This window comes from Onychomys torridus, chromosome 6, assembly GCF_903995425.1.
Source record: "Onychomys torridus chromosome 6, mOncTor1.1, whole genome shotgun sequence".
Lineage (NCBI taxonomy): Eukaryota > Metazoa > Chordata > Mammalia > Rodentia > Cricetidae > Onychomys > Onychomys torridus.
The window spans coordinates 17608296-17629597 of record NC_050448.1 but is presented as its reverse complement, the minus strand read 5'-3'; the positions used below and the strand labels follow the sequence as shown (position 1 = coordinate 17629597).

Here is a 21302-nt window from a genome sequence, read left to right as displayed (position 1 = left end):
ATTATCTACATACTATATGAGAACAATGCACTGAAAAGGGGCTTAAAGTATTTAGTCCCAATGATCAACTAACTCTATTTGTATTAAATGCTAAAGATATAGTGATTAAAAACAAAAACTCCAAAACAGCACCCTATAGATCTCAGGATTATATGAGAGTGAATTATCAATCAGAGATACCTAATCGACTCATACTAACATGTGTCTTGTGATTAGTACAAAGCACTAGTTTCTGACAGCTGTTATTCAATAAACAGATGAAGTAGAACAGCTTCTAATTAAGTGGCCATTACAAAAAACACAGATTCAAGCACTCTTATGATTAAAGCAAAATATTTTATCATTGTGATATGGTTTATATTTTGATCAAAAGAGCAAAATAGATTTGTCATCTTTGATGAGAAATCACAAAAAGCTTAAGTGTACCAGGAGGTACTTTAAATATCTATATCTATATCTATATCTATATATATAAAAATTTTAAATTATGTGTCTTGTCTGCATGTGGGCTTGTGCACATGAATCCAGGTGCTCGTACAGGCCAGAGGAGGGATACTCCTATGGAACTGCCTGATGTATGTGTTTTGAGCTGAACTCAGGCCCTCTAAGAGAGCAGTACATGTTCTTAACCACTGAGTATCTCTCCAACTGTGTACCAGGCACGTTATCTTGCACAAAATAGTATAGATAGGACAAAGATAAGTTTCAGTGTGTTTATTTTAGGCTACAATAAATTAGGCAATTTTGAAATAAGGTACAACTTGAGATGCTTTGAAATTAATTTATTTTCCTTTCCTTTATGGTAAATCTAGGATTGTGATTTTTCCTAGAGTATAAATTCTTTCTTTTTAGTATCTAACATTAACATGGAATTATACAATACAATGCTTTCTTTGAAATGAAGCGTTAACAGTATTGCTCAACTAGTTCAGGCTACTTACTTTTCTATGTGAAAAACATACATGCCATATAAAATTTCCTAATTCAATCTGTGGCTTCTTAGAATCCTGTGTATGTTTGAATACATTTGTTTTTCAAACACAAATATCTCAATTCTTGCCATGGGTAGGTGGATTATTGGGCAAAGGAGCTTGGCATAAAAACCTGGAGATCTGACTTTTATTCCCACAATCTAGGTAAAGTAGAAGCAAAGAACAGACTCCACAAAAGTGTCATCTGATTTCCATGTGTGCTGTGGTATCCCATTTCCAACCGCATATCATGAACACACACACACACACACACACACACACACACACACACACACACACACAAAATTAAAAACTAAAAGAAATCCCAACTCTTAAGTGCAGAGGTGCAGTTTAGAAAATGTATATCAGACTTAAATGTGTCTCTTCCAATTATAGTATTTCTATCAAAAAACTCAAAGAGTTTTCTTATAGATCTTCAAAACAAATGAAACAAGTATATCATGCTTTTTAAGTTTCTGACAGTAATATATAGAGGTGAAAAAAATAATGAGGTAGTCAGGAGTGCCAGCTTTTAACATTTATCTTAAATAATATATGAGTCCCTTTATTTTATCTTTCCATATGACCTTTAGGTCATGACAATAATTATGTTTTAAATCATATAATAATATTAAAAATCAGTTTTGCCCCCAATTAAAAAAAGAGAACAGGTATGTTTACCTCAAAGTTAATTAAAGGACAACAGGAGTTAACATATAAAGCTTTTGATGTTAGCTGTTATTCTTTTTTTATAATCAAATAAGCCATAAAAATATTGCCATGATGGACGTGAAATTTAACATATAAAATATAAGTTAATAGATGACTAGTATATTTTTTTGTTTTTTATTTATTTTTTATTTTTTTTATTTTTTGGTTTTTCGAGACAGGGTTTCTCTGTGTAGCTTTGCGCCTTTCCTGGAACTCACTTGGTAGCCCAGGCTGGCCTTGAACTCACAAAGATCCCCCTGGCTCTGCCTCCCGAGTGCTGGGATTAAAGGCATGCACCACCACTGCCGGGCTAGTATATTGTTTTAAAAAGCATGTTTCAACAAAACATGGGGGGGGGGTGGGGAGAGGAGACAGAGACAGACACATGCCCATTCTCTTGAAATTCAGCAGACTGGTCTTCTGGAGAAACAAACAATTTAACATTTAACCTTGAAAGTTTGGATCACTATATATTTTGGTATCAAAACCTTGAAAACTTGTAAACTGCAGAAAAGTAACTTTGAAAGTAAACTTACTTCTGCCACACAACGTAGATAATTCCCTTGTAAATAGTAGCCCTGTTTAGAAGGCAGTTCATCAATACTCCACACTTGATCTGAGTAACTATCATGTTCTTCCATGATATATTTCCCTGACATGGTAACAGGTGGAAGGTTAAGACTTGCAGAAGGAGGAATAGTTGACATATCTGTTGCAGAAACTTTTGAAGTAAAACGCAATCTGTGATTTGGTAACTCAAATGTAAACCTTGTCTGTGCACCTGTAAGAAGTAAGGAACTATATTACAGTCATTACAAGCATGCTTTAATATTTTCACTTTTACAAAAATGGTATCTAAGAAGAATGTTTTGTCATCCCACAATTTATGGGGATATACATAAAAGCAGTATTTAAAATTTGTGTATGAGATACTCCCTACCTTTAAATTAGTCAGCAAGTACTTTAAGCCAGCAGTATTTATGAAGCCTATTGGATATTTAGCATTGTATCAGATGCAGAGAGACACTTACAGATTCTTCATATCATAAAAGGGAGAACAAGCCGGGCAGTGGTGGCGCATGCCTTTAATCCCAGCACTCGGGAGACAAAGGCAGGTGGATCTCTGTGAGTTCGAGGCTAGCTTGGTCTACAGAGTGAGTTCCAGGAAAGGTGCAAAGCTACACAGAGAAACCCTGTCTCGAAAAAACAAAAAACAAAAAACAAAAAACAAAAAACAAACAAACAAAAAAAAGAGAACAGAAAGACACTGCCCATAGTGGAGCTATACTACAACAACTCAAGCTAAAAACAAGTTTCAAATTCTGAAATGTTAAGCACATATTCCTTTAGCCTTAACAACTATTAAGAGGCCGAATAATAAGCTACAAATTTTAGTTCAATATTGTGTTAAATTTTTTAAGTCCTCTGTCTCGCAGAGTTGTTCAAGCAAAATATTCATATATAGTCAGTTCCACTATTTTCAATATTGTTTAGTTGTCTATGTGGGCATGAAGAATTGGTAGAAGCTGCATGCCTTCACCAACTCTATCACTGCTCAGGACTTAAGTAATATATACACACCCATGTTCCTCTCATAAACAGAAGAATGCCATTCTCCAACTGCAGAATCTTTGAGATGGCCAGAGTTCCTGACTACACAGAGCTCTTCTTATACAACTGCTACAACAAAGTATATCTGTGACTAGCTCTGCAAGCTGCAAGAGGTAGGGTTTGTCTCCTATTATCTCTCCTACCAGCATCACTAAATAAAAATTACGCAGATTAAGCAACCCTAGGCCTCAGTTATCACACATCTATAATCATGAATGTGTCATTCTTTTACTGGTTCTGTCCTTTTTCTTCACTTACAGAATTCTAGGTTCTTACTTGAATGGGTATTCAATAAAGGGTTCACTCTGTTCTTAAATATTTCTACTTTTTCAGTTCTAAACTGCCTATCTGGCTTGCTCCTTCCATTTAACCTATGGATTCCAGATGACATAAATACATGAACAAATTAGCCAATGTATGACAGGACTGGCCTCTGATAGTTGAAAGCCCATGCTTTCTAACTTTGCCAAATCCAAAAGTGCTCACCTTAGAGAGCTTCTATTTCTGGTAATACAAAGGTTGAAATAATCAGAAAACACTCTTAACAGACAAACTCCAAAATGTAAGGAGTAGTAAGACAGATATCCTTAATGTAATGTATCTATGTTGAAACCAATTTATTAGTGCTTCAAAAGTTAATGGTAATTTATTATGTTAGAACAAGAAAAAAAGGAAAAGACATTTTTGTTTTGTTTTGTTTTTGGAGCTGAGGATCGAACCCATGGCCTTGTGCTTACTAGGCAAGCGCTCTACCACTGAGCTAAATCCCCAACCCGGAAAAGACATTTTTATGTCACAGAAGAAAGTATCTGTATATAGTGACCAATTATTCTTTACAGAAATTTCATAGCACAGTAAAAAAAGAAATCCCTTTTGTTAAAATGATAAAGGAAACCTATGAAAAACACAGCAGCCTCATTAGTAAAGTGTTATTACACCTTAAAAACTGGAATTGAGACAAGGCAAAAAATGACAAAGAAAATTCAAACATTGTATAAATGGGGGAAAAAGAAGGTAAGGTGTTGAAGGGTGATTTGGAGGTTTCTGGGAGAAGCTGGGGATGAGGGAAGTGGTTAGATCAAAATACACTGTAATCATGAATGAAATTATAAAAGGCTACATGAATAAAATGTATAAAAATATCATTATTGAAATTTAAATGATCTAATAATTTAATTTTTGGTTTTTATTTTTGCGTTTTGAGAGTCTCTAACTATGTTGCTCTGAACTTACTACATAGACCAGGCTGGTCTCAAACTCAGAGATCCACTTGTCCCTGGTTCTCTAGTGCTGAGATTAAAGGGTATACCACCATGCCTGGTTATTTAGATTTTTTTAGTATCATATTTTTAAGAATTTTACTTTTTCATCAAAATATTACTTCCTTTTCAAAATTACAATCAGTTTTACATGGTTAGACTCAAAATTCAATGTTACCTGTCATTCCATGGCTTCTCATTCTCCCCATCTTGTACTCTGCTTTCAGTGATGGTAAGAGTGCTGCTCCAATGGCTATGCCATCCAACATGGCACTAAATTTGAGAACAATAGGCTTCTTCTCTAAGCCTTCTGGGAGTTGAGGAAATTCATTTGTTTCAATAGGAGTTTGATTAACACTTGTTGGAGTTTTTTCAGAAGGCAGTGGGGTTGCAATATCTTCTTTCATAGGCTGTGGGCTATACACCAAAATACACCCCCCATAAAAATATTAGTAACTACTAATTTATTGAATAAAATTACTGGATTCCTCAGTAGAAAAACAGTTAATAAATAACTATGATCTAGAAAAGCAGACAGAGTAATAACTTGTGCCATTATTTATTAACATGAGAACTAAAGACCTAGATAAAAAGTTGTAGAGAAAAGCCACTGAGACTATCAAAAGACATGCTATTTCATCACTTTATAGGATGGAGAGAAGAAGCATGCATGCACAGACACACACATGTGTGCAACACACATACACACAGAGAGACTTTATAGGACAGGGAAAGGTAAGTATGCATGTGCACATGCACACACACACACACACAAACAGAGGAGGGGAGGGGAGGGATCGGGAGGGTAGAGGAGAGGAGAGGATGGGAGAGAAGAGAGTAGGATGGAGGAGGGGAGAGGAGAGGTGAGAGAGAGAGAGATCAGAAAAGCAGATACTATGAATAGTGGCAACACGCAAAGGGAATAAAAGCTACTGTGAAAAGGTCTGATTTCACTGCTTTTTAAAATGCTATATAGCATTGTAATCTGTCTTCAATCATAAACTGTAATTTCATAATAAAGGAACACCCAAAAGCATGTATGCTATAAATGACCACTGCAGTTTCTTAAAATTAAACAAGGGTTAACAGTTCTAGAATTCATTAATTTGCTTTTTATTGGTATTTCTTGTGATGCCAATAAAAATCTCTAGGATCTCTCAAACTTTATGTTTATGCTCCTTATTTAGCATGAGACAATGACATGGCCAATATGATGTAATACTTTAATGATATGCAATATGATTCTCCCATGATGTCATTTGAATACTCTCTACCAGCCCAAAAAGTAGTCAATATTTATAGTAACTGCTCATATTCCCACAAACTTGTTATCACAACAAAAATAAAAGATGTATTTAATTATATAGTCACAGAATATATACAAAATGAAATAACTCACGCTGTAGAAGGCTGTCTAATAAGATCTGAGATTTGTTTGGATAGTTGGTGAGAACTTCGAACCATCATGCTGTGCAAGGTAGCAGGATGCTGAGGGATGTTGATGCTGATAGCTCCTACTTTAAATACAGCAGCATTGTTTGTCTTCAGCCCTCTCTGGGCACTGTAGAGGGCTTGGGACTTGGCAATACTACATTTCACCACGGTTCTAGCAACAGAGGAGGAAAACTATTAAAACATAGCCAAATGAAAATTTTAGAAAAGTATCAATCATATACTCTTACTCAATGAGTTAGAATGAGATCATTCATATGTCAAAACAATCTGAAAAGTTAGTTTTAAAGATATTAAAATATACTCATTTTATACTGCATAGAAAAGTCTATTATTTCTTTAGTATATACTAACATATAAGTAAAAGCACAAACATTAGCACATCGTTAACATGTATACACACACACACACACACACACACACACACACACACACACACACAACCCCTTTGATTTTTTTTTTCCTCACTCAGAACTCTCTTTTTTTCCTCCAATTTACTTTTGGAATCTAAAGAGATAGACACTGAATACAAAAAGAAAAAAAATACACTTACTATACTCCTAAAATGTTATCAGAGAACAAACAAATTATTCTAACAATCATCTACTCTGTTAAAAGAAATTGAAGGCAGGCGGCCTGCTGCTTGAACTTAGGAAAAGGAAGTAGGAATAGGCCCTGCCTGGTGTGATGAAGTATGAAGGTAGTTGAGGCCAAGAAGATCTGGCAGAACTCTGTAAACTTCACTACCCATGAATCATTAGCCAGTCTTTCTGGACATCTGTTAGGAACTTTTCATAGATATAGTGGGCACACTAAGCATCCTACAAATTTTGAGTCATTTTTTATGGAGATCTTGACCATTTCTTCCTTGAATAAAACTTGAGATATGCATTATGTAGCTTAAGCTAAGTGGTAACTCTTTTCAATAATAACAAAACTGCAAACAGATGACTCACATTAACAACCTATAAACTAATTTATAGTCCAGGTCTCTCTACATCTTTTTCAAAGTTGACAAGAGGATCCTTTACAACATCCAGTTTAAATTGATCAGTGCAGGATCATCATGCTGTTTAACTCTCTGGAAGGCCTTTATCTGCACCATAAAGCTTACCGATGCTTATCTAAGAGTAACAGCTTTGCTCAATGTGCACTGAACTTTTATTAGTTCTTTACCAAACAGTAAAAGTTGAAAATAAATCAATGTATCTTCATTATTTTTCATATCTACCTTTATAATCTGTATTAGCCTGCCTAAATATCACTTAAGATTTTATAAGCAAAAATACAAAATTTAATTCTCAAATTAAACTAAGATTTAGAATAGAAAGCTCATAAGGCTGACTGAGATTGCAGACTCTACTAAGGTGTTCAGTGGAAATTTTGATGTCAAAGACTTGAAGATATGTCCTGTTCAACAGTAGAGGTCCTTACTTACATTGTAATCTTATCAGCCTTACACCAACCTTGTAGTTCTATCTCAATCTCTATACGCCCCCCTCCAGGGCCTGCCTCCTTGAATTGGTTCCAAACTTAAAAAGGAAAGGAAAGCAGAGGATATTATTTTACATAACCTGGCCTGTGCTAGCTCAAATCAGTTTGCTTGAAATTTTCTACAATAGAAATGTGGAGTGTGTGAAGTGATTAAATGATTAAAGCCAGAAAGTCTTTCCCACTTAGCAACTGTGTTATAGATGATTGTTTCTCTCAGTAGAAAGCCCGAGAATGGAAAAGGGTGGCCTAACGTGATAATATCACAACAAAGACCACCTTTTGCTTTTCCATTACTTTTCCAGGCCTTCCTGGAGCCTTTCTAGTACATAATATCTAAGTCCATAAAAATTTTTTTCAGATGTGATCTTTGCTCACTTAAAAAGCATTCTTTCCAAAGTCAATGTTGATTTGTGTTGTTGTTAAACATCCAGAGAAAGTGAATAAAAAGAAAAAATCTCTAGGTACTATCTGAGTGGAATTAAATGTGGTTCTGTTTAGGTTTTTCTGTAAAAGCAAAAGACATAAAAGACACTAATGTTACACAGGATATTTTCCAGAAATAAAATTCACTTTTTAATATTTTAAATAGCCCATGAAGTGAAACAGAACATAATAATCCTAACAAATGACTTTTAACTGATGATGTTTTGTCTATGGCTTGTTATCAATAATGAAACAAATTTCATAAAATATGACAATCTTATCAGCAGAGAACATAATTTATAGATCACCTACCTACCTATTCAACATATTAATAGTAAGTAACATGTCAATGTGACATGGTGAGACTCATGTGGTGAACACTGATACATACACCTCAAGTATAGCTGACTGCAAACAAAAAATCATATACATGATGGTTAAAATTAAGATACTCAAAACATAAATGTATATATAGTAACAGCCATAGATAAAACTTGATAATCAGAAATTAAAATCTTCCTATTATAAACAAAATTATAAAGCTGAAACATGCTGATGTGTTGTTAGTTTTTAAAAATTACTTTGTAATCAACAAAAACACACCAAGTTAAGTTTTTTGGTTTCTGTTATAGTACTAAACAATAACATATCTACATAAGCACAAGCAATACACACTAAAACAAGGTCTGTCTTATCTAGGAGACAGCCCTCACTTAGGCTGTGATTGACTATTAACAGTTTTAATCTATTGGTGTCTATGGTAACACTCTGAAATGGTAACTAACTATACACATCCCACGAAGATAATATAAACATTATACAATATGATATTAATCACAAGTCATGAAAAATAGTATGACATACAGAAACTCTTGTTTGGCTGTACTTGTAGGAGATGTAGGAAAATCCTCCAATCTACAGATGCAGATTCAAGAGAAAGCAGGAAAACAAAAGGAAGCAAATCAGCATTCATATGTAAGTTAGTTAAAACAGGACTGCACATCAGGAAACTTTACTAATGTCCAGCTCTTAAAATTTTCCTTCAAATTACTTTTGAAACTTCTTTTCCTCATTCTAGTTCCTTTCAATTGCAGCTGGAAATGAAATGCTGAAGAATAAATTCAAAAAGTGTTAACAAAAAGTCTTAATTCTAAGAGGTTGGCAGTAACAAATGAGGAACTTCTATATTTAAAATAAAACCAATAAAGGGAAAAATAAGAATCTTATTTTATAAATATTAAGTTTTACAAGCTGAAGAGACTGAAGGCATTCTCTTGAGAGATAGTATAGACAATGAGACCCAGATAAAGCTGGCACTCGGGACACCTAAGAGAACCTGGCTTGCTTTTGGAAGAGGCTAAAAGTAAACATGGCTCAGAGTTACTGAACAATCATGAAGTGCTTTCTGTGATGACTTGCTGCAGATGAGTGAGGAAGACAGAAATAGTGCAGCTCTGGGCCCTTCTGACTGGACCATTTTTAAAAGTTTATGCTGATATTTTGATCTTTCTAAATCTCAACTTCCTTTTATTCTACAAAGTGGAGATAAAATCACCTCAGCTTTCAGAATTACAGTGAGGGTTAGAAAATGAACTGATATTCGGTTCCTGGCCCACAGCTGGGGTTATAGAATACAGTAAATATTACATCTGCTGCTCTTCTACAATGAATGGAATGTTTTAACCATGGAATTTCCTAGTTTTCTTGGTCTTTTTTTTAAAGACTGCTTAATAAATGGGATCTGGGCACTGGGAAGCTCCTATGAAATAAACTGTCAATGATTCCAGGTAGCAGGTCTAAGCTACTTGGGCAAAAGGTCTCTTCTACCAATCTCTGGCCTCTTTATTAATATCTACTTGAAATGCTGCCCAAGACAGGTTTTGCATTATCCAGATTTCCAAAACACTGTGACTAGAACTGTAACTGATTTTTTTAAATTGATCTATTAATAAGTTTTACAGTAGCAGAAAATCTATTTAGTGATTATCTAGCCTAAGGAATATATAGCAGGACAACGTTAGCATAACACTAATTATACCATCAAAGAAGAACAATTATCAAAATATGACCTTAGCCATTAAAACATTTTTAGATATAATGCCAAACTGATCCACTGAAAACGAATTAGAAATAAAGGCAAATACTGCCAAAGATATAAACATGTCATATGGTTAAATGCATTCTTCATAGACAAGTGTTGGCAAACCATGAGTAAATGTTATCAATATCAGAATAATTTTGAACAGACCCAAGAACGAAACATACAGGGAAAAAAAACCAAAAAACAAAGAGGAGTTAAAGTGCAATATAGGTTTTGGTTTTGGGTTTTTTTTTTTTTTTGTTTTTGTTTTTTGGTTTTTTTTTTTTGCTATTGATGTTTCTTTTTCTTTAAACAGGTTCTCAGATAATCCAAGGTAGCCTGGGATACAATATATAGCCAAAGCTAGCCTCTAATTTGTGGTAACTATCCTGCCTCAATCTCCCAAGTACTGGAATTATAAATGTGAGCTACCACACTGGCTTGATATGCTCTTTTAAAAAGGCTTAATTTATACTGTAACAGATTTCAAAGGCTTTAACTGTTAGTTTGTTAAATGCAAAACTACAAATTTGAAGTCTAGGTGAATATGAGTAATGATTACTTAGTTACTTAATAAAAGTAATGATTACTTAGAAGTAAGTAATGGTTACTTAATATAAAATTAAGAGTTTGGATTCTTGTAATTTTAATTAACTATTTAAATGACAGGAAAATTTACCATCTACATACCAAACAGAAATCTGTGCTGTGATCATTTTTTTCAAGACAGTTTCACAAAGTACTAAAAATTGGGCTTTTCTTTTTCGTTCTTTCTTATTTTTAAACAGAGGTGAATTTAGGATAGGAAGGGGTAGCAAAATCAATTATTTTTTCCAAAAATAATTTATTATGTGGTACTCTTGGGAGCACGTTTGGAGGTTCTAGCAGGGGAAAGCAGCTAGTTGTACATAACTGACTAAAAACTGGTCCTCCTCTATTAGAGGTGAGGGAGGAAGGGCTTAGCCAGCCAGATCAGCCAAATCAACTATGGAGACCAATAGGGTGACAGATGTTGCAGCCAGATTACTGTCATAACCTATTAGGTGATATTCTTAATGACAGGATCTAGAAACACTGTAAAAAAAAAAAAAAAACCTCAAAATTCACCAAGTATGAGTTCATTCAAGGAATTCCAAGTGTTCTAGAAACTGTAAAAAGAAGTATAAGAGGACAGCAAACATAAACACACTTACTGTATATTTGGTGTGATCCCTTCAAGCAGCACAATATTAACTCCACCAATGTGAGCAGTAGCACATGTCTCAGTCATCTTCTGATGTAAAACATCTTAAATATGAGAAAAAAAGTAATCTGAATTCTGGAAATGAGATCATTATATCTTATATTAAACTTATTTTATTCACAATATATTTGGTGACAAATGATAACTGTAAATTATAATAAAATATGCTCAATTATTGTCAAATGCCTTAAGAAGACTTCCTCAGCTTACTTTTTTGTATTCATATATGCATACAAAGTATACATGCAAACTGGAATTATACAAAAATGTACTTTAACATGCCTTTAGGAATTAAATAATATACTGGTATTAAATGGTCTATATCACAGATGTACTTTGAAAGAAAAAAAAGGAACTCAAATAAACTAGTACTCTTGCTTCATGTAATTCCTATAATTTTAATAAACATATTACTTACAAAATGAAATAAAATAAACATGTCATTTTGCTTGATTTTCTATTTTAGCATTTGTTTTCATTTAAATAAATCCTTTGATACAATTTCTAATGGGTAAACCTTAAACTGTCTGTAAAAATAACAATCAAGTCTTTAACATCAGTCATTTTCTCACAATTATGATTGTTTGCTCGTTCTAGGTTTGTAAGAACTAGAATTGCTAGGCAAAAGAATAAATATACTTTAAAGACTATTGATAAAACCTGTTAAACTTTGGGAATGTGTTATTCCATTGATTTAGAAGTGAATGTCGAGGTTCTGGCCCTAGGACAGGACCCCCCAAAACCCTACCAGGAAGGTTCCCCTTCTCCAAGACCTTCAGCAGACCCAACAATCTCCAGCCCTGCCCCCACACCCATCCACCCTAGATCCCAGCCACTTCCTAAGACTCAGAGACCAGTCCCCAGCTCCCATCCAGGCAGCACTCTCATCTGGCCCAGAGCTTCCATCTGGACCAAAGAGAGGCTTCCTGAATCTGTCAGTGCTGTCTGGACCAAGTGAGCTGAAAAGACCAAGAACGAATCCTCAAAGAGATGGGTAGACATCAAGGCAGAAGTACATACAACAAAATAAAGAGCAATACAGCATCACGAGAACATAGACCTCCTCCAACAGCTAGACCTGAACATCACAAAATGGAAGAAACAGAAGAAAACAACCTTATGAATAACATCATGAAGAGGCTAGAGCCTTATAAAGAAGAAATAAAAAATGAAGTGGAGGTACAGACATACAAAAAAATTGGAAGAACACTGTGATAAACTAGAGGAAAGGACAAATAATGCAGAAGAAAACAAAAATCCCTGAAGAAAATCATGAAAAAGCAAGAAAACACATGAGGGAAAGAGTCCAAGACCTGAAAAAGGAAATAGAAAAAATGAAGATACAAGCAGAGAGAATGCTGGAAATAGAAAATCTGAGTAAACGAACAGGAACCTCAGATACAAGTATAACCAACAGAATGCAAGAGATGGAAGAGAGGATCTCTGGTATTGAAGATATAGCAGAAGAAATAGATTCATCAGTCAAAGAAAATACTAAAGCCAAAAAAAGTCATGACCCAAAATGTCCAAGAAATTTGGGACACCATGAAAAGACCAAACCTACGCATAATAGGGATAGAGGAAGATGAAGAATACCAACTCAAAGGCACAGAAAATATATTCAACAAGATCATAGAAGAAAACTTTCCCAACTTAAAGAAGGAAATATCTATGAAATTACAAGAAGCCTATAGAACACCAAAAAGACTAGACCCCCCCAAAAGAGTTCCCTAGCCACATAATAATTAAACAACTAAACATACAGAATAGAGAAAGAATATTAAGGGCAGCAAAGGAAAAAGGACAAGTGACATATAAAGGCAAACCCATCAGAATAACACCCGATTTCTCAATGGAGACTTTGAAGCCAGAAGGACCTGGACAGATATAATGTAGACACTAGGAGACCATGGATGCCAGCCTAGATTAATATACCCAGCAAAACTTTCAATCATCATAGACGGAGTGAACAAGACATTGCAAGACAAAGCCAGTTTTAAACAATACTTATCCACAAACCCAGCCCTACAGAAAGCACCAGAAGGAAAATTCCAACCTAAGGAAGTCAGACACACCCTCAAAAACACAGGTAATAGATAACACCACAGCAGTAACCCCCAAGAAGAGAAGTACACACACACTACCACCAAAAAAATAAAAATAACAACAGGAACGAATAATCACTGGTCATTAATATCCCTTAATATCAATGGGCTTAATTCACCTATAAAAAGACACAGACTAACAGAATGGATACGAAAACAGGACCCATCTTTCTGCTGCATACAAGAAACACACCACAAATTCAAAGATAGACACTACCAAAGAATAAAAGGCTGGGAAAAGACTTTCCAATCAAATGGTCTTAAGAAATGAGCTGGTGTAGCAATCCTAATATCAGCAAAATAGACCTCAAACTAAAATCAATCAAAAGAGATGATGAAGGACATTACATACTCATCCCAGGAAAGATCCACCAAGATGAAGTTTCAATTCTGAATATTTATGCCCCAAATACAAGGGCACACACATAAGTAAAAGAAACATTACTAAAGCTCAAATCACATATAAAACCCCACACATTAATAGTGGGAGACTTCAACACTCCACTTTCACCTTTGGACAGATCTGCCAAATTGAAACTTAACAGAGAAATAATGGACTTAACTGATGTTATGACTCAAATGGACTTAAATCGATATCTACAGAACATTCCACCCAAACAAAAAAGAATATACCTTCTTCTCAGCACCCCATGGAACCTTCTCTAAAATCGACCACATTCTTGGCCACAAAGCCAATCTCAACAGATACAAAACAATTGGAATAACCTCCTCCGTTCTATCAGACCACCATGGCTTAAAGTTAGATTTCAACAACAACAAAAACTACAGAAAACCTGCAATCACATGGAAACTGAATAATGCTCAACTGAATCAACAATGGGTTAAGGAAGAAATAAAGAAAGAAATTAAAGACTTCTTAGAGATCAATGAAAATGAATACACCACATACCCAAACTTACAGGACACTATGAAAGCAGTGCTAAGAGGGAAATTCATAGAACTAAATACCCACATAAAGAAGTTGGAGAAATCTCACACTAGTGATTTAACAGCACACCTGAAACCTCTAGAACAAGAAGAAGCAAAGTCTCCCAGGAAGAATAGAGCCAGGAAATTATCAAATTGAGGGCTGAAATCAATAAAATAGAAACAAAGAAAACAATACAAACAATTAATGAAACAAAGAGTTGGTTCTTTGAGAAAAGTCAACAAGATAGACAAGCCCTTATCCAAATTAAACAAAAGACAGAGAGAGAGAGAGAGCATCCAAATTAACAAAATCAGAAATGAAAAGGGGGACATAACAACAGACAATAAGGAAATCCAGAGAATCATCAGGTCATACTTCAAAAAACTCTACTCCAAAAAACTGGAAAATCTAAAAGAAATGGATAATTTTCTGGAGAAGTACCACATACCTAAATTAAATCAAGACCAGATAAACCATTTAAATAGTCCAATTACCCCTAAGGGAAGAGAATCAGTCATTAAAAGTCTCCCAACCAAAAAAAGCCCAGGACTAGATGGTTTGTTTCAGTGCAGAATTCTACCAGATCTTCAAAGAAGACATAATACCAGTACTCTTTAAATTGTTCCAAACAATAGAAGCAGAAGGAATATTACCAAACTCCTTCTATGAGGCTACAATTACCCTGATTCCTAAACCAAACAAAGATGCAACAAAGAAAGAGAACTACAGAACGATCTCACTTATGAAGATTGATGCAAAAATACTCAATAAAATACTGGCAAACAGACTCCAAGAACACATCAAAATAATTATCCACCATGATCAAGTAGGCTTCATCCCAGGGTGAAGGGCAAGGGTGGTTCAACATACTAAAGTTGGTCAATGTAATACACCATATAAAGAAACACAAAGAAAAAAACCACATGATCATCTCACTAGATACTGTAAAGATCCCAGCTGGATCAAGAACAGAGAGGGAGAACAAGGAATAACAGACCATGATAAATGAAGACCACATAAAAATAGGAAGAAACAAAGTACTAGAGAGGTTCCCAGAAATCCACAAAGATACCTCCACTGTTGACTACTAATAATGGTCGAGAGAAAGCCCGAACTGACGTAGTCTGGTGATCAAATGGCCAAACTCCCTAACTGTCGTGCCAGAAACCTCATCCAATGACTGAGGGAAGCAGATGCAAAGAGCCATGGCCAGGCCCCAGGTGGAGCTCCAGGAGTCCAATTGGCAAGAAAGAGGAGGGATTGTATGAACGAGAATTGTTGAGACCAAGATTGGAAAAAGCACAGGGACAAATAGCCAAACTAATGGAAACACATGAACTATGAACCAAAAGCTGAGGAGCCCCCAACTGTATCAGGCCCTCTGGATAAGTGAGACAGTTGAATAGCTTGAACTGTTTGGGAGGCACCTAGGCAGTGGGACCCAGACCTGCCCTTAGTGTATGAGCTGGCTGTTTGGAACCTGGGGCTTATGCAGGGACACTTTGCTCTGCCTGGATGGAGGGGTCTGGACCTGCCTGTACTGAATCTACCAGGTTGAGCTGAATCCCCCAAGGAGATCTGCTTTGCCCTGGAGGAGGTGGGCCAGGGGGAAGGCAGGGGTGGGGGCAGGAGGGGGGAGGACAGGGGAAATCATGGGTGATATGTAAAATTAAATTAAATTATAAAAAAAAAAAATCACCAGGCGTTGGTGGTGCACGCCTTTAATCCCAGCACTCAGGAAGCAGAGGCAGGTGGATCCCTGTGAGTTGGAGGCCAGCCCGGTCTACAGAGTACGTTCTAGGAAAGGCGCAAAGCTACACAGAGAAACCCTGTCTCGAAAAAAAAAAAAATTAATTGGGATTGCTTAATAAGTCAAAGCTTCACTGATTAATCACTTAATAATTCAAAATAAGTAAGGTATTTATGTCAAAAAAAAGACGTGAATGTCCATTGTCCAGATTCTAACCAAAAGTACCAATGTAACTCTTAATTTTATTAAAACAAGAAACTAGTTTGAAAACCACTAAAGTTAAAAAAACATTTTCTTTGATGTAGCCCTCTGAAGTATATGCACTACACATCCTTTACCTTGTATTTGAGAATTAATGTGTTTCCATGTCTCTCAGCAATTTATAATCTTTCATCTCTTCAATAATTTTCTTTAATCTCACATAAATTTTCATATAAAATCAGTGTCTGATTAACTTTCGCTTCATAATCATGGTATGAAACAAAATATTTAAAGATGGATATTTAATGCAAAATTTAGAATTATTTATTGGGTAATCATAAAATAATAAAACATGGTCATTCATAATTTTCTTTTTTGCTGTAATACACCAATTTCTGCAATTGGGCTACATTTTACAACTGGTTACATCTGTTGGAATTATTTTCTTTGTGATAGAATTATTGCAGCATATTTAAACAGACGTTCTCCTATATTTAATGAAGTATTATATTTTCTGTGATCAATTTTTAGATGAATGGCACATTTTCATTACCAGAGGATAACTTTTCTATCCACTAACAGAATTTTTTTACAGTTCTTAACTTTTAGAAAGATACTAAAAATGAGTTTATGAGATTTCTATAGTAGTAATAAGAAAAGCAAGTATTTTACGAATTTCACTTTTTTCTTGAATGTTCAGATATCAGAAACAATTTATTAGTTGACATTCAAAGACAAGGTAGTGAATAGGTACCACTCAGCATCAGACATTAATGAGCCCATGCCCAAGGACTTCTGCTTGGTGTCAAAGCTCCCTCTACTCACTGATCTTGACTAACTTGCAGAATTTTGGCAAGTCTCATTTTCTGAAGAAAGCCTGATAAGTGGGAATTTCAGCAACATGGTGGCATTTACTTTTTTCAGCAAAGCAACATTACCATACTAGAAAAGCATTATACCTTTCATTTTTTCCTTTAGAGTGAAACTGCCATGGATCCTTTTCAGTTCTGATTCCATTGTCAGCCCACCAATATCTGCCTCTAGGTGTGTGCGGTTCACCATGCCAATCCCAAACACGATTAAAGTAACATGCTGAGGTTCAGAGGTTACCAGACTTCGTTTCCTCTGTGTTTTAGTCAAACTGTTGTTGTCTTGTTCATTCTCAAACACAACTCTACATGTTGGCTCTGTAGGACTCCGAACACCTTTTTATTAAATAGAAATATGGTTCAAGATTTGAAAAATGGAACATAAAGAACATTCTAAATACTGTATTAGCTTTCTTAGTTTTAAATTCCAAACTAGACCTCTTCCTTCTCTAAATGATGTAGCTATTTTTTTCAACAGCTTCCCTAGTATCTACTGGAGTAAGGATATCTGAAATTAAGTCTGTCTGAATCTTTTAAAGAGTAGTCCATGTTAGAGTCAGGGAAGATGGGAAGTATGCTGATAGAATATTTGTATATCAGTATGATTTTCTAACCCTGGTGACTACCAATTTCTCTGCATTTCAGTAATTTATACCATTAATATGGTGAACAATCTACCACCTACTTCAGCATTCCTAAACATAAATTTTAAAATCATAAAAATGTGTGTTACCTGCTGGTCCAAATGTTTCTGAAGATTTTTCCAATATTCCTGTTGGATCTGAGATAAGTGAATAGAAGTTAAGCAATTTATACATATTCTGCCAGCACTCAGCCGAAGGCTCACTTTGTTCTGACACTGTAATGGAATCAGAGTCATCCATATGAATGGTCATGTGATCCACCACATCTTTTGAACCTTTTCTAGATACTTTTGAAGTTCTTCTTTCAGATCTTCCTAGTGAGTTTTTGTTTCGGGATTCTTTTTTGTTGTTCTCATTGTTGGCCCGTTTGTTCTTGGCATTATTTACTCTGTTGCCGCCATTGAGACTTCCTCTAGAACTGCGGCTGAAGTCAGATGAACGGAAATCCCGGTGTTTTCTGGTTTTGAAGGTAGGTGTAGGGGAAGCTGATCCAGCTGTGTATCTACTAAGTTTAATGTCTGTCTGAGTTGCTTTGATGTCATCTATCATTGTACTGAACTGATGGATAAGACGAACCAAAGCCATATCCACATGTTGACTTATTGACTGACAGGAAATAGTGAAGTTGCAGTGGAAGGTATTATAATAGCGCTTATTGAGATCGTGAAAGGAAAGGGCACTGGTGGAGTTCTGAGGAGTACACACTGATTTGTCCATCACAACAGCACTGATGCTGAAGGTTTCCAACATTAATGCTGGCTTAAACTCAAGCGGGGGAAGATTCACATGGCCTTGCCTAAAATGTTCAAAAGAAAATGAAAGGCTATTACTTCACGTTTTTGAAGAACAGCACAGCATATTCTTACACATTTAAACATATCATAACCTACAAGGTGAAATGTACATTAAGGAAGAGACTCAATACATTACGTGTTTGAACTAGTCTAGTCTTTTCAGGAGTTAGCATATAGCCTTTGGTTTTTCCTCTTTATTTTATTCTAAAATTTACTCTTCAATTTTAAAAGTTTCAATAAAATAACGAAACTCTCTTTTTCTTGCAATCCAACAGCACATCCAACAATACCCAACAACATGGAAATTTAGAATTAACAAAGAGATCAATTAGAACCAGTCCCTCAATACTAAATGATAAATTGAATTTTTAAACACAATTTTATTGGAAAGAAAATCCTCACAGCTTGATTTGCCAAACTGCAAGTGGAAATGAAAACTAACTGAAACAAAATCACACTAAAAATACCTAAAGTCTTACACAAAAATTATTGTTAAACCCTTCACTTTTTCGAGACAGGGTTTCTCTGTGTAGCTTTGCACCTTTCCTGGATCTTGCTCTGTAGACCAGGCTGGCCTCGAACTCACAAAGATCCACCTGCTTCTGCCTCCTGAGTGCTGGGATTAAAGGCGTGTGCCACCACCACCCAGCTCAGAGTATTTTCTATTTTAAGAAATCAGAATTTAACTATGGGTTGATAACCAGAACATGTAATTCCTTACTGGATAATAGCATTTATTAATAAAAATATGTCACATTATAGTTATACTATGTAAAAATGCAGGCAGTCACAAGAAGCTCTACATACAGTTACAGAAGGAAACACTGGACACTAAGAACTAGAACAAACAGAAGACTAAAAAGATAGGAAAATAATCCAAAACTGAGGGAGGCAGATAACAAATCTCTGAGAAAAAAATAAACAACAAACCAAAAAACTGAAATATAAAGATGACCAAAAGAACAGTTGAGAAAATAAGAATAGAATTCTGGGTACATGCTGACACAGTCACAAAAGCAGCCAGGTGAGTTAAGGACTGGCAATAAGGTCAAAGGTGACATTTCTGATAATGTTTTTGCAACATATTTAGGTTTTCTTTGTAGTTTTACAAGGTATTAAGAGTATACCCAAAGTAAAATTTCAACTTATAAAAAAAGAACAGTAAAACCTATTAGTAGATACAAAACTGCCTACTCAAGCAGTAAGGAAAGGGAAGAAGTATTCATGAAAATACAGAATGGCAGTAACAGATAACTCCTGCCTTTACTGCACACATGCTACGTTTGTCTTCCTGTTTGTTTCTGATGGCTATGCTCTCAGTATGACTTTTACTCTATTCCTGACACAAAATACTGTTTGAGGGGCTGGAGAGGTAGCTCTGACTAAGAGGGCATGGTCTGCAATCATGAGGACTGGCATCCAGACCTCAGCACTCATTTAATAAGCCAAGCATCCCATGAACACCTGTGACCCCAGCTCTAAGGGTTTAGGAAATAGGAAAATTTCCAGGGCTTGCTAGTTTCCAGCCTAGCCAATGAAATATTATCCTCAGGTGAGGAGAGACTCTGTCTCATATGAACAGATAGAAAATGTTAGAGAATACTTTTTAGCCAGATAAACTCAATCAGCAGGAAATAGTATGAAAAGCTATGCCCAAATTCCCAAAATACTGTTTATGAATGTTTGTTTTTATTTAAAGGGGACTGATTATAAATGCAATCTCTTTCTTAAAAAAGAGGGGGAGGGGAAAGGAGCCGCACTATCTTGGGTGAAGACCAGATCAGGCAGTGTGAAGCAGCGTGTTTATCAGTCTCCAGCTTTCTAAGGACTCTGCAACTGGATTTACCTTATCCTGTATCAGTGAGTCTGTTTTCCCATAGAACCCCTTAATAAATTGATATATATAGACCACTGAGGCTCTTGTTACAATACCCAACAACTTCGGGTCTCTGTGCATGTGTACACCCCACCTTATACACATAGGTGTGCATACAATCACACAGACACATGCATACATATACAGATATACCCAGAACTACACAAATCTGCTAAAAGTCAACTCAAAAGGTAAGTTAGGAATAAGTTGTAAGTATAAAGACTAAAACCACAGAACCAAAAAAATCTCTATTACTGAAGCTAAGCATATAAATGCTAAGTGCATTTATCAATAGATATACTTTAGAATATCCCATGTACATGCTACAAAAATATGCCTAAAATCGACTGCTTGATCCATTCATAAAATTAACAAATTATTTATAACAAAATATGATTACTGCATTTATTAAATAGAAATTGTTTTGTTACTAAAATTAATTATAATTCTCAAATAAAATTTTATACATTACAAAAAATACCTTCTTGCTCTTTTGCCTTTCCTGTCTTTAGCTGTGTCTGAATCTACAATATCTGCTCTGAGGCAGTCCAAAGTTCCTGAAAATGAAAGGTGTTCTCCAAAGTACATCCGGTAACAGAGGGGCATTGTGTCCTGTGACTGGATTCCAGTATGACTCAGAAGAGGTTTAAAAACAACCTGAAGGACATCAAACAACCAATTACCATAATTAACTGTTCACTATTTACTTCTGTTCTTATTCTAGCACACAACATCTATTATCACTAAATGAAACAAAATCAAAACACATAATTGTTTTGATGAAAACAAAGATTATTCATAACTTTCCTGAGAGTAAAGTAATTTAAATTACATTCACTCATGGTTTTTAAAACGTCTATGTGTGTTTCTATTAAAATAAAACTGGTA

General features: G+C 35.3%; 1 protein-coding gene across 7 annotated transcripts in view; it reads right to left on the bottom strand.

Annotated features, from left to right (window-relative positions):
• Kiaa1109 (KIAA1109 ortholog) overlaps positions 1-21302 on the bottom strand; it is a 201653-nt gene that overhangs the window by 72760 nt on the left and 107591 nt on the right. For 6 of the 7 annotated variants that reach the window (XM_036190575.1, XM_036190569.1, XM_036190574.1 and 3 more), the window contains exons 46-53: positions 20896-21071; positions 17834-18540; positions 17191-17436; positions 11195-11288; positions 8786-8836; positions 5952-6158; positions 4731-4969; positions 2219-2463 (exon numbers count right to left, since the gene is read on the bottom strand). In XM_036190575.1, coding sequence (XP_036046468.1) covers positions 2219-2463; positions 4731-4969; positions 5952-6158; positions 8786-8836; positions 11195-11288; positions 17191-17436; positions 17834-18540; positions 20896-21071 — 1965 coding nt within the window. The remainder of the gene's footprint in view (positions 1-2218; positions 2464-4730; positions 4970-5951; positions 6159-8785; positions 8837-11194; positions 11289-17190; positions 17437-17833; positions 18541-20895; positions 21072-21302) is intronic. The other variant, XM_036190572.1, reaches the window with a different exon arrangement.